Source organism: Castanea sativa, chromosome 9 (assembly GCF_040712315.1).
Source record: "Castanea sativa cultivar Marrone di Chiusa Pesio chromosome 9, ASM4071231v1".
Taxonomy (NCBI): Eukaryota; Viridiplantae; Streptophyta; class Magnoliopsida; order Fagales; family Fagaceae; genus Castanea; species Castanea sativa.
This window is the reverse complement of record NC_134021.1, coordinates 45,702,859-45,720,451: the sequence shown is the minus strand read 5'-3', so window position 1 is coordinate 45,720,451 and position 17,593 is coordinate 45,702,859. Positions and strand designations below refer to the sequence as shown.

General features: G+C 35.6%; 1 protein-coding gene across 1 annotated transcript; it reads left to right on the top strand.

Annotated features, from left to right (window-relative positions):
* The first annotated feature begins 7,205 nt into the window (after window positions 1-7,205).
* Window positions 7,206-16,432, top strand: LOC142611021 (cytoplasmic tRNA 2-thiolation protein 2-like). Its single transcript, XM_075783019.1, has 8 exons — window positions 7,206-7,331; window positions 11,782-12,376; window positions 12,763-13,102; window positions 13,281-13,367; window positions 13,961-14,082; window positions 14,414-14,492; window positions 14,940-15,337; window positions 16,041-16,432. Exons 2-8 carry the CDS (start codon window positions 12,096-12,098, stop codon window positions 16,087-16,089), a joined length of 1,356 nt encoding a protein of 451 aa, XP_075639134.1. The 5' UTR covers window positions 7,206-7,331; window positions 11,782-12,095; the 3' UTR covers window positions 16,090-16,432.
* Window positions 16,433-17,593: the final 1,161 nt, after the last annotated feature.

Here is a 17,593-nt window from a genome sequence, read left to right as displayed (position 1 = left end):
GTAAAATCACAAAAGTTAAAGTTAAAGTTAAAGGGTAATTTCATCCTATATTAGGGGCTGGCAAAATGAAATAGGAGGTATGTTATCAAAAACCAAATTCTAAAAAAAGAAGAGCAAAACACCTAGGCATTCTAACCAAAATCCCTCAAACCCAAATCTAACCCATCTATTTAAACTAATTAAACAAAACTACTCCTAATCGAAAAACCTAGAGATAAGGAAAAAGCCCAATTGCCATTTTTTATTCCTACCCTGTTCGTGTGGCTTATATATTTTTTTGTAGAATAATCTATTGCTCTATTTTCTACAGGACACCATAAATAGATACCCACACATCAATTTAACCAAATACCCAAAAACAAAATCAAATCTAACTCAAATACCTTAATCAAAAAATATATAACCCAGAAAGTTAAATAAAATAAAATAAAGAATCCAGCCAAATTATTAAAAACTCAATGGTTAGGGTTTTTTATTTTAAGAAAGACAGAGCGAAGGGCTGAATTTGTCGAAGGAAAAGGAGAATCGGAACGGAAGAGACTTTGTGTCTGCAGTTCTGGTGGTCAGAGTACGGCGATTGCAGTTTTGGCGGAAGCAGGATCGCCTCTCTCTTTTTCTGTTTCTTTCGCCGTGTCTTCATCGCCTCTCTCTTTGCCTCTTTCTTCCGCCGTGTCTTCATAGCCTCTCTCTCGATTTCATCGCCTGTCTCTATTTCTATTTATGTGTACTATTTCATTTTAACCGGTTATTTTTTGTTATTTATAAGGAAGGGATTTTAAACCGGGCTGTAGCGTTGCCAAATAATATAATTTACCTTTTTTTGTTAGAGTTATATGTGTTTGAATTTTAAATAAGCAGTTATTTTATTTGTCAACACTCTTTAATTATAGGAATTAATTTTTTTCTCAGCTTTTATTTATGAGAAATGATATGTCCGTAATATTTTTACAACAAATCTTAAGTGGCAGGTTGTTACTGGTTATTATTGTTGGGGCAAAAAAGTAATCTTAGTGTTAAGTTCAAATTTGAACCAATAATAACTAACCACTTATGATTTGTTGTAAAAATATTGTGGACGTAGCACCTCTCTTTATTTATTTATACTATTATTTAAGAGGCTTTCTCTATTTGGATTCTTCATTGCCTAAAATATTGCCTAAAAAATAGGACACCCTCTCATTAATTTTTAAATTAATTTATTCACTTATAAATTAGATTTTAAAATAAAAAATTTATATATATAAAATAATTAAATACAATTTTTTTTTCTACAAAATAGGATCACTAAAAATTAATTAATTAATTAATTAGTTTATTCACTTATAAATTATATTATCTATACTATTATTTATGGGACTTCTTTTGTTTGGCCTATGTGATGGAGCCATGGACAAATTTGCCACGTGGATGGAGCCATTTTACCACGTAGAAATCGAGTATTATAAACTCAAGTTACAAATACTTGATTTCTGACCAATTAAATCATTACCTCGCTCGTCACTTTCAAACTCACTCTTAAACTTTCAAACTAGCTCGGCCCTTTCAAAGTCACTCTCAAACTTTCAAACTCACTCGTCACTCTCAAAATCACTCACTCTGAAACTCTCAAATCACTCACTCTCACACCTAAATCACTCACTCAAACACTCTCACCCTCAAACACTCTCCTCCTTCAGACACTGAAACCTACCCAAATCACTCACTCTCGCCCTCAAACACTCTCATCCTTCAACACTGAAACCCTCACCGGAAACCAAACATTCAGAAAACCAAACACCGGAGATGCTCACCAAAACCCTCTTAAGGTCTTAAGGTATGTTTTTTCCTTTCTATATTCATTTATAGTTGGACCTAATTTCTTTGTTCTTTTGATGGATTTTATTTGGTTTGTACCCATTTTTTGTTTGGCTATTGTTAATTGGTGTGTGCGATTGATGAAAAAAATGCTGGAAATAAATGATATTGAGTTGGGTAATAGAGTTTTTAAGGGTATAGTATTGAGTTAGCTTTTTAATTTCCATGTTCTTTATATTTTTTTTTAATTAAATTAAGGTTTTGGCTGATGAAATATTGTAGGAAACAAAAAGAAAATTATTCAGATATTAGGTTCTTAGGGAGTGCTATGTATGAAGTGATATGTATCCTCTGCTCAAAGAGAAAGCTGGGCTTTTTGAAGTGGGTTATGCTGAGGCAATGGGTTACATGAACAGGGTTTTATGTGTGGTGGTCTATATTTGGGTTGGTGTTGATTTCACTGCCACATTTTGTGTTGGGCTCACTGACCCATCTGATGGTAAAGAGCAAAATCACATTTTTCTATTTATGTTTGTTCATAGTGTTCTTTTAGTTTGTTTGGTTGTCGGGAATGTGAAAAGGAAAGTTATTGAAAGTTTCTTCTTTGGTTAACATTTCATTAGAGGTTATTTGGCACAACATGGTACCCAAGAAGACAGTTTTCTTTGTGTGAACTTCTAGTTGGGTAAGATTTCAAACATAGCCTTATAAAAAGGAGTGGCAAATCTATTGATCATCTTTTTCACCATTGCCATCTTTAACTATGAGTTATGGTCCTTCGTTTTCTTTTATTTTTGGGTTGCATTGAGTGTTGTGGTCTAAGGTGATAGATGACTTTTCTTCTTTGATAGAGGTGCATGGAAGGCATCATAATGGTAATGTGTGGGTAGTGGCTTCTCATTACGTGGTTAATATGGATGGAGTGGAGAGATCTATATTGGAATTTAAGTTATATTGAAGCAAGCATCTTATTAGAGGTTGCTTCAACAATGGAATTTCTCGTTTACATGTAATCCTAACAAAATTATTATAGCAGATAGAGTTAAATTGTCAGTAGATAATTTGAACTTGTAATTAAAGGAAGGGGTAGGCTTCAAAAGTGGTACACACCACATGCTTGTCTAGTTAGGCCACTAATTGCATACTCAATTTTTATAGATTCATGGTGCCCCATGTGATAAACATTTTACTAATATATATATATATATATATATATATATATATATATATATATATATATATATATATATTTTTTAATAATCAAACATTTTACTAATAATTTTCATGGATTCATGGTGCCCCATGTGAAAAATTTATGAGGATTATTTGCCTTTGTGTAATGGTGGCTTTTGGATTCAAAGACATTATGTGGGAGTGTTCAGACAACAAGACAAGTGTGATTATGGTTCATGCTTTTAGTTTAGTTTAGTTGGGATCTATGTTTTGTATTGATTTTTTTTTTTTTTTTGTTGGGCACAATGTTGGTTCTCTCATGTGCTATTTGGACTCTATTTAGTAACATTGGGGTCATATTATGATTGAATTTAATTAGTTTCTTCATTCTTGTATGATTTGTTTTATTTTTCATATGATAAAATTAAATCTGCTTTTATTATATACTAGCGGCGTACTCATATTAAATCTTTTCAGACATTCTCCTTACTTTGTAAAATCGTTGATCATAAATGTTACGATGGGTTTAAATGATCTCACAGTAGCACTCTTTGCAGTATGGACCCTCGGAATCGGTGAGGAGCCAGAGATCGTGCACCCTAGTCCCATTGATAATTCAGTATTGACACAAGAACCAAATCATCGATCAACCGACATTTGGAATGGTGAGGTGAAATATCTAGTTCTAACAACCGCTTTAATTTTTACATTCTCTATGACTTTTAGCAAGTTCGTTCAAAGTTGTATATCTAGTTCTAACAATCGCTATAATTTTTATTGATTTTGCAGGACTCGGACCCACTTGATTGCCGTGGTCGCTCTAAGGAGATGGCAAACATATCGATGCTGGACAATCGGGTGATAGACATTATCAAGTTGGTGGGGCTAGAAGGATTATTTAGGGCCCCGTCCAGAGAGATCAATCATGGCCTAATATCAGCCCTAGTTGAGCGATGGCAGCAGGAGACCCATACATTCCATCTTCCACATGGTGAGATGTCAATCACCCTACAAGATGTGGAAGTCATTTTGGGACTTTTTATAGACAGTGAGGTCTTGGTTGGGCCAACTGGTAGGTCCCACTATCATGTGACAGGGTCCACATATTCACAGACTCACTCATTAGATATGTGTATGGAAGATAATCTTTTTCTCAGTTATTCTTCCTCGTCACCTTCTTGTTCTTCCTAACAGCCTCAATTTTCACCTGCTTAATAGCCTCCATTATGTTGTCAAATTTAACTGTCTGAGTAGTATATCCTGCTTTCAACGCCATTCACTTTAGAGTCAAGTTCTAAAAATGTGTGTTGAAGTTGCTAGCAACGTGTCAAAGGCAATGTCTATGAAATACCCGTGTTCTTCCATCTCTATCTGTAGGCTAGGCTGTAATGGCATGTTTGATACCAATATATTGGTCAGAAATTATGCAAATGCCTTTATCAGGTATCACATCACCTATCGTATCTCTGAGGCATTGTAAAAACCACCTCCAACTGGACCTTAACTCACAATCCACAACATCAAAGGCGAGAGAGAATACCTTGCTGTTCGCATCTGTTGCCATTACAACCAACAACTTTCCTTGATATTTACTATATAGATGGGTCCCATCAATACTGATAACCGGCTTACAATATTTGAATCCATCAATGCATGGACCGAAAGACCAAAACATACAATACAAAAATACAATGTCATTTACACTGGTGGGTGTGGTACGATAGAACACCTGGGTATTCGAATCCTAATCAATATATGCCATTAGCAATTTTTGCAACCTTTGGTAAAACTCTTCCCAATTCCCAAATATCTTCCCAATCGCCTTTTGTTTCGCATTCCATACCTTATAGTAAGAAGGCTTATGATCATCATATTTCGACTCTATCATGGATCTGAGATGCTTAATTGGGGTAGTGTGATTCTCACGTAACTTCTTAAGGATGTCTGGTGCAATAAAATTACAATCCATCATTTTACCATCATTTCGCAACCCAATCGGTATACACGTGTGAGGACCCACATACACGGTGACCATCCATAGTCCGTGGAGATTGGGCTTCATAACTGCCTCAACATACCACTTGCATGAATCATTCATGCATTTCGCACAAAATTTGACCTTCGCCGACCTACTGATCGTAAAATATTTGTTTTTCTTGAGGGCATAAATTGTTAATGCGCACTTCACCTCCACTTTAATAGCAAAAGTCAACCTTTTGCATAAATTCATCCCTTCTCTCCAAGTAGACACAAATGGTATCTTAATATTTGAAGAATCAACTATATTTGCCCAAGTATTTGCAGAAAATGACAAGGCAGGAGGTGCGTAGGCAGAGATTGTGCTTGTAATATTCTGGACACTAATAATATTGTAATATTTTGGACACTAATAACATTGTCTGCATTAGGTTCACTATGGTCAAATATCTCATCGTCATCAATGTCTCTCTCAATGTCCCTCTCAAAGTCCCCTCGTTCTATCATCTCTTCATGCTCATCTATATCGACAAAATCTTCACCATTAATGGTAGTCTCATCAACATAGCCATCATTGTCGTCGTCATCATCTTCATGAATATCATCATCCTCTACATGTGTAAAATACTCATATTGAGCATCCGGAACTGTAACTTGTAAACCTGTCGTAGGTTGTTGGATTTCCTCAATACCAACTTCTGAACGAGGCTCCAATTGTGTGTATAACTCAATACCACTTACTTCGGGTATTCTCTCCAACTTGTCAAACATGATCTTTACATGTTTGTCTGCTTCAAGACTTCATGTGGAGAACGATAAGTAATTTGTATGTTGTGCACAACATGATTCACACACAATTCTTCCATAACTATCATCTTCAATTCATCAAGGGTCTTCAACCTATGATTAATTTGAGTATAATAACACTTTATACCTGGCCCTTCAAATGACAATCCCTTGTTCACATTAGCATTCTTAAGTGGATCACCGTAGTATAGGATCATATTAATTACAGTTATTGTGAACCTGTTAGAGTCAAGTTACTATATTAGTTAGAAAACATTTTATCTAGTCAAACTACACAAAGTACAAATTCCAATTCATTCAAAGGACATAAATTTCATTACACATTCGTTACACATTTCATACCCAAATCCTTTTTCGGTCATGCTAAGACTATCCATTTCATACCCAATAAAAAAAAAAAAAAAAACCAAAATCCTTGTAAAAGTATACAACATTTTTATCTAGTTATATACCCATAACAATTACATACTTATTTCATACCCAATACAAAAGGCGTCATTTCATTACATATTCAAAGGGCATGAATTACATACCCATTTCATTACAATTCATTTGACGAGCATGAATTTCACCACCCATTTTGTACCCAATACACACCAAAAAAAAAAAAAAAACCAAAATCCTTGTAAGATCATGATAAAGATAAGAGCCTAGAAATGATGAATAAACTTTGATAAGAAAAACCATGCAAATAAATACTCAAAAAATTTACACTAACAAAACAAAGTTCTATAATTCATATTATTGGTATCTTAACTAAGTTATGTTAACTATCTACCAAAAAACAAAAAAGTCAAACTCTTTAATCCACACCCAACAACAAATAATACCCAACTGCAATGACAATAAAATCCAAATCCTTACCTGAAATGTAAATTTGTTAAGAGGGAGGAGCAATGACAAAGAAAGACAATGTGGTGCGAGATCAGATATAATGTAGTGTGAGAAGTGTGAGTGTTATGGGTGAGTGAGGCAGTGAGTTACTGAGAAGTGTTAAAGACTGAGTGTTATGGGTGAGTGTTCAATGAATTACTGATGTGTATCTGTGTTTTATAAAATTTTGCCCAGCAAAACTTGAGTCTATAAAACTTGAGATCCAAGTATATTTTAATTAAATTTCGAGTCTTATAAAGCTAAGATCTATGTGACATAATTGTATTTCTCGAATAAAATCAAGTCTTAAAGACTCCGTTTTGTTTTGTAGAACTTGAGTCTATAAGACTCGAGATCTATGTGGCATAATAGTGTCCAACACAGCAAGTAGGAAACGAATCTTTAAGTCTTGAGTTTTATATAAAATTCGAGTTTATAAAATTCGAGATGCTAGTTTACAAATTTCTTTCAAACTCGTGTTAACTTTTATATTCTATCTCATCATCATGCGAGGCCCCAAATATCCCCTTGTAGTAGATATATAAAGATTAATTAGCCTAAAAAGTACTGTTAGAAAGGACGGCGTTTTTGTAATTTCGGTTTCCCCTAAAACAAAATGCCCGGATGCCTCTTCTCGGGCCAATTGTGTTTGCTTCGATAGTCCGACTTCTCTCTCTCTCTCTCTCAGCCGCTCATCGGTGACACGGGTAAGTCAGTTTCTCTTTCTCTCACTCCTTTAATAATTTCTTTTCATGTTCTGCTTTTCAATACTTGATAAGTAGGTGGGGCTAGAGTTTCATGTTTTTGCTGTGGATTTCCATTTAATCTTAGTTTGAACTTGTTTCTGTTCGGTTCCCTACGAAAAACTAACTAAAAGTTTGTGTCTTTAACTCTTCCCACTCATAATACTAATGACCCACTTTGCGTTTTAGAGAAAATCTTACTTCTTTCACTTTGTCAAAGCTGAATGTGCGACAAAGTTTCTAACTTTCGTTGCAAACGACTCAATTATCTTGATTGTAAACAACTCTGATTGTGGGTTATGTATCTTGAAAATGCTACTGTTATCGTTAGGATTGAGTTTGGGCTTCAATGGTCCAATTTGATTGTGACTATGCTGTATTATGTTTATGTGGATGCTGAGAGGCTTTATTAATTTGTTTTGAATTGAGATGATGTTAGTCTCTCTCTCTATATGAGTTAGATGAAGTTATTTTCTCTTTTGATTCCTTTTATCTAAAGCTGTCAACCCAAAATGATATACCCGTATTGACTAGTATAGAAATATTAATATTTAGTTAACCTTACCAAACTAAAACAGCTTCCAGTATGGTATTCACAAGAATGAATTATCGTATTGGCCACTAAACCAGTACCAAAACTTTCCCATGAAACGTATCGGATAAAATACTGGCCTGTATGGCTGTATGCCAGAATTTCTGGGGTCTTTCACATGTTTCGGTAATGATATTTTGGACAGTACACAAACAAAAAGGGAAAAATAGGGGTTATAAAATATGTGTGCTATTAGGCCTAATGTATTGTGCTAATGCATTGGGGCTAATATATTGGGTTTATAAAATATGTGGATTTAAATTTCTCCAAAATGGCACTGCTCGCAGCTTGAAAGGTTCTGAAACTCCCCTCAGTTCGTTGATTGATTTCCACCCCTCCCCCTCTCCCTCCCTCTCCCTAAACATATTTTCTTCAATATCTCCACCCTGTCTCATAAGCACTTCAATGGCAATCACTAGTTGCTCTCATAAAATATTTTTGGTTCTGCTCTAGTTGTGTTGCTTTTCATGTGTGTCTGTATCTTGTTGTGTGTTTGGTGATGATAGCTTTAACGAGGAAGCATGAAATTTCACACATGTGTATATTGAAGTTTCTTGCAGCTCCCAATGAATTCTTATTACTTATCAAAAACAAGTTTCTGTGCTACCAATTTGTGTGATTTTTTTTTTTCTATTCTCTATCTGCTTGATGGGAAAATAGAGGAAAACAAAGTGAAGACTGAAATTTGACACTTTTTTTATTATTATTTTTCTATGTCCTAAGTTATTTATGCTCAATGGACAGTGGAAAAGTTGACTCAAGTGCAGTGGATTGAGTTTTGGTTATTTGATCCTAAATTTTTTTTTTGATAAGTAATCAGAAAGCTTATATAAATGAGATAAAGAAAGTCATACAAGAAGTTCATGATGATGAACAACAAGAGAATGAGAAAAGCTACTAGGGAACAAAGCTAAGAGAGGACATAAACACTGAGAGAGAAGAACAATTAGTAAACCCCCAACACCGAGACCACTCTAATAGACTACGCTGGCATAAAAGATTTAGCTCAAACAAGGTCTTCTCTTTGTCCTCAAAGGAGCGGCGATTCCGCTCCAACCACACAGTCCACATTAAGCACCCTGGAATCAAATTCCATATGTCCGACTTATCCTTTCCATGCCACTGATGCCAGCAAGAGATCAAATCCGCCACCGATCCTGGCATAACCCAAGGAATCCCAAAGGCCTGAAGCATCGAAGACCATAGAGAGTGGGTAACAGGACAGTGCAGGAGAAGGTGGTTAACCGACTCCCCATCCATGCAACACAAACAACACCTATTAACCAAAGGCCTACCCTTAAGCATGAGGTTATCCAGGGTGAGAATCCGGCTATGAGCAGCAGACCACAGAAAGAACGCCACCCGCTTAGGGATCTTAGGTTTCCAAACCCCCTTCCAAGGAAGCCAAGAATCCGAAGCACCCCGGATCGCGAGGTAATAAGACCGAGCATCAAACATACCATCCCCTTTAAGCCTCCAATAGAGGATGTCTCTCCTACTACCCTGAGGGATACGAGCTTGGATAAGCCGGAGAAGAGAATACGAAGCCGCCAACTCCCAATCCTCAAAAGCTCTATAAAACGTTATATTCCACACTCTAACAGTACCTCCTTCTGGAGTCCACAAAACTTCAGAGATACAAGCATCCTTGACCGATGAACACTCATAAAGCTCAGGATAGAGAACTTTTAGAGTAGCATCACCAACCCACCTGTCATGCCAAAAGCGGATACGAGTGCCTTCCCCCACTACAAATGAAAGATGCTTAGAAAAGTTCTCCCAACCTTCGTTAATGCTTCTCCAAAGGCCGCACCCATGGGACCTCCTGCAATCCCTAGTCCTCCACCCCCCTAGCCCCTCGCCATATTTAGAAGAAATAACACGACGCCACAGGTGGGTATCTTCGTGGCCATATCTCCACAACCACTTCCCTAATAAAGCCTGATTAAATGACACCACCTTTCTTAACCCCAAACCACCCTTCTCGACGGGAATACACACCTTATCCCAGGCCACCAAAGGATATTTGATCCTAAATTGGAACATTCACATTGAATTTTTGAATTCCTTCTAAGCCTTTTTAAGCTACCAAGCAGGCTTCCATAGTTTCTTCTTTGTTTTATGTATCGCAACCATTCTAGATGTCATGTAAACTTTAACTACTCTGCTATTTCTTCGTTTCTGAAGTGCTTCCAAGTCCAGAATTTGTTTTCTGGTTGAGAATTGTGGAGATTGAATTTTTCTCGTTAGGCTATGTTTGGTAACTATTTTTATCCTTAATTTTCTTTTTTAAAAACAGTTTTAGGTTTTCAAAGCCAAAAAACTTGTTTGGTAATTGGAAACAAACAAAAGACGAAAACTGTTTTGAAATTCCAAATTATAAAGGAAATTGAAAACAGCTCTTTTGCTATCTTTCATTTCTTGGTTTTAAACGCCAAAGAAAACACAGAAAAAACAATGCAAACAAACCACTTGAATGAACCTGCACTTTAGTTCAAAACCTACATAATAACAAAACACAGTTTTCTTTTTCACTTCTCTCTCTCTCTCTCGCACCCAAATGAACCCCTTTTTCTCTCCTTCCTCAGCACTTCACACACACAGAAAATTGAAGAGAGATCAACGAGTCTGAGATGAGGTGTTGGAGCGTCAAAATTTGATTTGTTCAAGGTGGGAGATTCTTCAGATATTTGTTCAAATGGTGGGGACGACAGCGATTCTTACTTTAAGATCGTATTCAAAACAAGAAGCAACAGTTTTAACCTTTTCCAACAATGAGACAGTACAGGCTGTAATAATGACAAAAGCAAGTAAGGGGTAGAGAGAGGTGGACAATGGGAAATAGCTGGGGTAGTAATTATGCAGGACCAAGCACCACCTGTCCAAAACACTGCTCAAGGAGTCATGATCTATTCTATTCTTTATTCAAGCACTTACAAAAAGAAACAAATTTTTTCCTAACAATAATTACCAAATAAGTTTTCTATTTCTTGTCTTTGAATTTGTTTTGGACTTTTCAAATCACAAGAAAGCAGCTTTTTGTTGTTATTCTTAAAAGCAAGTTTTTGAAAATAGAAAACAACACTTTCCAAACATAGCCTTAGGTTTTGGTGGAGCATTTTAGCCTCCTTTGAAAATTGTTATATTTAAAATGTTCGTCTTTTTAAAAGTGACATTTACTTCGCAAAGAAATGTATAGTTGGTTGCAACAATGCCAAGAATGGAATCACTAGACCAAAATTTAATTCCTTAATCCTTGGAATTTAATCTTTTTTAGGAAGACTCTTGAACCTATTATCTATTTATTGCTTGAAACATGAATGAGAGGACTGCGCATGTTTACTCTTTATGAAGTGGATTTAGTGATGGGTCTATAAGGTCAAACTGTTGTCACTTGTTAGATGCATAATACCTGGTTTCTGTGATTAGTAACTTATAAAATTCTTTGATGCACCCCATTGGTCATTTATTTCTAGGATTGCATAATAATAAATGGGTAGTTGAAGTCAATTTATTGCTGGAAAACCACTAAGAAAAGAAGTGATTGAAGCTGGGAATGGGCAAAGTGTTTATAATTGTTTCAAACAAAAGCAAAATGAAGATCCAAATCCGATGTTTTTCTCTTTAGTGCAAATAGACCAATATAATATAATGGCAAATCTCTTTTGGAGGGATGGTAGATCAAAATGCTCCACAACACCTTGCTGGACTCTACAGTAATCATGATTTATTTGAAAGATTCAACATATGCTTTTGTGCTTTTGTGCTTTTGTTTTGTTCCATAAAATTGTCATTATTTTGTTCCTATTTTTATCTATGCAGGACTCTACCATATCAAACTTAGAGAGAATACAGCCACGGAAGGATGCTTCAAGATTTTGAAGTATATTGAATAGTTTTGGATGGTTTTATTGGACGGTTTTTTGTAGAAGCTTTTTAGGCAGTTGTACTTTTTGGGTTTGTAACCCATTTGCTGATGTGGTCATTTTGTACACGGGTCGATCAACCATTGGTGTATAGAACCAAATAGGGAAGCTGATGTGGTAAGCCTGCTGCAAGAGATACTTTCTCCTACCCAAGTACCAATACTAATATTATTTCACAGTGGAAACTGGAAAACGCTAAGCTCAGATTCGATGGCGTGTAACCCCTCAAACTGCCAGTCAAATTGCTATGGAAATGAAGAAAAAGCAGAGGTAGTAGTAGGAGAAGAATATGTCTCAGCCAATCAGAATCAGAATCTGTGTATAAAATGCAAGACCAAGGAGCCCATTGGTGGCGATGAGGGGCGGATGTTCTGCATGGAATGCTTTCGAAGCAACTTATATGGAAAGTTCAGGCTGGCTGTCACCTCCCATGCCATGATTACTCCTACCGATAACGTCCTTGTTGCCTTCTCTGGCGGCCCTTCCTCCAGGTTTCCCTCTCACTCTTTTCAGAACTCTAAATTGATGGTTCGTTTGGATGCAATTATTTCAAGAGAATGATTTGGATTTTAGTTTTTGGTTTCAATAACTTCCAATAAAGTTGAAAAAAGGGTAAATTTTCTCTATTGATAAAATTCATTGGGTATATTTAAGCTTTATTAATATGTGGATTACAAATGATTAGGTGTATTGGTGTTATTTCAGATCCATAACATGCATGTTAAGTGTTTTTGTTGGAGCAAAATCTAATTCATACCAAGCAGCAAACATTCAAATCCCTTGATTTAAAAAAATTAAAAATAAAAAATGAATAAATCTTCAAATCCAAATGCAACCTTATGTAAATATGTTTTTATTTTATTTTATTTTATTTCAGGGTGGCTTTACAGTTTGTACATGAGTTGCAACACAAGTCCCTGAAGAACTTTGACGCAAGTAGAGATAGGTCGTTACCAGTGTTTCGTGTTGGAGTTGCTTTTATTGATGAAACAACCATTTCTCCACTTCCTTCTAACGATATCGACAGAGCAATTCAAGACATCAGATTGATTGTATCCAATCTAGCCCCGCCAATAAAACAGTTGCATGTGGTTCCCATCGAAAACATCTATTCTGGTGATGGGACGAACAGATTGAAGAATTTGCTAGATGCTGTTAGTGATACCACTGGAAAAGAAGATCTTTTGCTACATTTACGGATGTCGTCCTTGCAAAAGGTTTGTTCTAGATACTTATAAAAAAAAAGTTCATTATAGACATTTCAATTTCAATATAAAGCATTTCTCAAAAAAAAAAAAAAAAAAAAATATATATATATATATATATATATATATAAAGCATACAAGAAAGGTAAGAAAAATTGACTAATTGCATAATTTTTTGTTTGTTTTGCAGGTTGCCTCTGAAAGTGGATACAACAAGATTGTACTAGGATTGTGCACATCGAGGATTGCTTGCCATGTGATTTCAGCCACAGTAAAGGTTTGCTTTTATATACTCTTCAATGTGTCATAAACTCATAATCACATATGGAGGCCAATTGACCACCTGTTTAACTTGGGAACATGCATTCTTTTCATACAGTGGGTATATTACTACTGCAATTTAGTGTCATGTCCATTTGTGAGATGCAATTTTATGTTTCTCTCAGACATGGATTCCTAATATCCCATTGAAATTATTTCCAGAATTTCGTATTGTCTAAAGTTGTTGTGGTGACCAACACCCTGTCAATCAACTTCAATTAAACATTTAGCAAAGAAAAACTCACCTTAAGAAGTGATGTATATACGATACCTACTTTCCTGGAAAACAATATAATGCATCGTTTGACAACTTTTCAACTTGCTTATCAATCTGTCTGACCTTTATCAGGAATGCTGCATCATTATATTTAATTTAATCCATTTTCTCTTAATCAGCTTTCTTTTCGCATCAAATATTGCATGAAAAAAAAAGGCTGAATTTTTAGTAAGCACCAATTAAAATTTCAGCTCATTGAGAAATACTGGTCAATGTTGGTTGGCACCTTGTGCTGTTATAAATTTGTGGTTGCTTTTTACCCCTCTTAACAGGGCCAAGGATATTCTTTGCCAGCAGATATACAATATGTTGATTCAAGGTGGGAGATACCAATAGTGCTTCCACTCCGTGACTGTCTTGTGCAAGAACTGAACATGCTTTGCCACCTTGATGGGTTTGTAATTCAGGCCTTTGTCCATTCATCTTATAATCTTTTGTTCTATTATATGTAAAGAGCCTTGTAAATCAACTAGCACCTCCCAGTGCTTCCAACGAAGACATCAGGGTTCAAATTCCCCCACCTCCAACTCTTAGATTATCAAAAAAAAAAAAAAACTTTTGTTTACATGACTATTAATAAAACTCTGTTATAACCGAGTCATATTTTTTTCTTTTGCACCTATTTTTTTATTTAATACATGCGCCCACGTACATCAAATAGGACTATGAATAAACCTGGTCTTTTACTAATTGATGATGATTCTCATCTCATCTTGACAGGACAGTTTAAAGACAGTGGAGTTGCTTAAAGGTCCTTGCTCTGGCATTAATGGCTTGGTGTCGTCATTTGTAAGGATATTGCAGGTAGACACATGGGATTGCATATCTTCTATTTCTTTTATGGTGGTCTCAAATATTTTTTAGAGTGTCTTTAGGGGAAACTCATTGGAAGATTAACTTCTTTTGACTGGTTGAAAAGTATGTTTGTTGCGGTGTTCATCACTGCTGAGAGGATTTATGGATCTGGAAAGGCTACCGCACTGTAAAGTCCAATATTGCCTTTGGACCAATAAAAAGAGTATATGATTTGTTCCAATGCATCTGTAGATGAGATTGTAAAAGTAGTTATTGAAATGTTGGTTTTAGAGATCAGAATAGATTAACTTACTGAAGCTACTTGTATATAAATTTTACACCTTAAAAGAGATTGCCTTTTAGAGCTTGTTAGAAATATTCACTCCAGCTTTCTACATTTTTTTTTTCCAAATAGAACCTTGATCAGCAAATTTTCTATGAATCTTTTTTGTCCAGGAAGAAAATCCATCCCGAGAGTGCACAATTGTCAGAACAGCTGGAAAACTTACTCCATTTCATTTCAACAGGATTCCGGAGAGCAATGACTCTATCATCCCTTTGGCAACCCGAAGGCGTCAAAAGAGATATAATCTAAAGCCTAATGAGTCAATATCCTCAGAGTCATTCTGTCCTATCTGCAATAGCCCACTTAACAAATCTGACATGCAAAGATTGAGCAATCTTGGGAGTTGCCAAACAAATTCTGATAGTTTTGGTGCTGCCTGCTGTTCAAGTTGCCGCTTTCAGATACTTCCAAAGGATCCCTCATCAATAGATCACTTCTATTCGCTTTTACCCCAGCCATTGGTTGCCCGAGCAAAGCGTAGTAGCTATGATAATCTTAGTTTGCTTAGGTGAGAGTTTTCATTTACTATTAGCACTAACTCTTAGATTTATTTGGGGATTACACATGGTTGGAACTTTTATAAACACATTGATCTCACATTGGGCATAATAGTATAGCTGATATATGTATGTGTGTAAATAGACAGATAGATAGATACATAGGTGTCAATTGGCAAATAAAAGAATAATGTTGGATGCTAGATGACGTGGAGCAGATTTTGTACCTGCAAAAAGAAAGGGAAGAAGATAATATGTTGGAGCTTATTGTATCATCCTTTTTGAATGCAAACTTGAAGATGTGGAAGGGAAATTGTAAATTAGGATTTGTCATAATCATTATATAATGATTTACGGAGATTGCATTTTTGAATGGAGGCAATCTAATTATCTAAATGTTGATCTGCTACATAATGGGGATCACTTGTCTGCACTTGGTTCTGGGATCACATGGTAGATATTTGCCACATTTTGTCTTCTGCACTACAAGTATTTTGGTACTTCAGTTATGTCTTTCTCATCCCACAGCAATATGGGAAATTGTTTGGGATTACTTGTCTGCACTTTGTTATAAGTGGGCCTGGTCCGATTCTGAGTGTAAAATAGTAGCATGAGTGCCCTAAATTTATGGGTACATTGTAACTCTAAATCTTCTACACACAAAGTGTCAAGCATTCTGTACCAGGTTTAATCTATTTTATGTGTTGTTTTCAGGGAGCAGATACAAGATTGCTTGCTTTCAGACAGTGAAGATGAAAGTTGATTTGACTTGCCCTTTCCTATGGTCCTCAATTTTTGAAGCATATAATTCATTTTTGGTGTTGGATCCTATTACAAATCGCTCAGTTAGACAGTTACACAAAGATAGCTTCAACATGCGGTAACAAATGAACAAGAATCTAAAGTATTTACTCACATCAGTTCAATTGCCTGCCTTATGAATGACATCATAGCTTTCCTGCCGTCTAAGATGATATATAAACGGTTATCACAGTTTTCAAATCTTTTGTTCTTTGAAGTGGAAGATATTACTAGTTGGTTACAGTGTTTATCATTTTACCTATTAATCCATTTGAATCCCCCTCCATTGGTTGAAAACTTATCTTCTTCTTCTTCTTCTTCTTCTTCTTCTTTTTTTTTTTTTTTTTTTTTTTTTTTTTTTTTTTTTTTCATAAATCTTGTTTGCCTTGGTTCCTAAGAATTTTGTTTTTGTCCAACTTGTTTCTATCAGTTATCCATAGTAATAAAATGAGATCAAATAATTATCGCATATGGAGTTCAAAGGCTCTCAATCTCTCCGTTTGTCCAGAGACTCCAGACCCTTTAGATTCCAACCATTGTGGGTGGCACACCCACAATTCCCAGAGTTGGTGAGAGATGATTGGTCTAAGAGTTCTTACTTGCAAAGGGTAATTAAATAGTTCATTGTTGCAGCTTAAGTATCTCAAGTTAACCTAATTGGTTATCTGAAGAGGAATGAGCAATATTGTGCAGTCCTGTTTCTGATCACAAATTCAAACCTACTTTTTCATTCATCGAGCCAAATCCAATTTGAGATATGCACAGGCACACAATGTACACCTGCTCTATAAATATTTCGCTCAGATTCTTTGATGATTCTACTTTTTATCATAATGAATGGTTGTGTCGAAATGCTTCCAGGGGTACTGTGAGCTTTCCTTCTCGCTTCTTTCTTCCTTGTTGCTTTAGTCATGGTGTGCCTGTGAGCAACAGCCTAAGATTCATACATGTTTCTCGTTGGATGAAATTAAAATTAATTTGAGATGTTTGAATATTGGTTTGCTGTTGGATTACTTTTGTGAACATGAGATTTACTTGGCATTAAGAGTGGTGTATTAGATCTATAGGACTAATTGTTCTTTAAATGAGAATGTTGAGATTAAGATGGAATGATTAGATTTGAAATGATTGAGCTAGGTTGTTGACAGTATTTTTGATTTAGTCTAATGGAGGGAATTTTTTTTAGAATTTAGAATTTGTGGTATGTTTGGGATGATATTATATTTTTGAAACTCTTGTTAAAAACATGCATGTACATATTTTTGTCATTTGCTACTAGTAGTAAAGTTTACCAAGGTGATTGACAGTATAAGGCTTCCATATAAGGCTCAAGACCTTCCCTTACCTAGGTGATGTGGGATTTAGTCAAGATTTGTTTCTCCCTTACTTTAGCCCAATTAAGAGATCTTTTGTACTTTTGGGTCCCCACAATCCAGTTCTTTAAAATACTATGCGGCCTCAGTGTG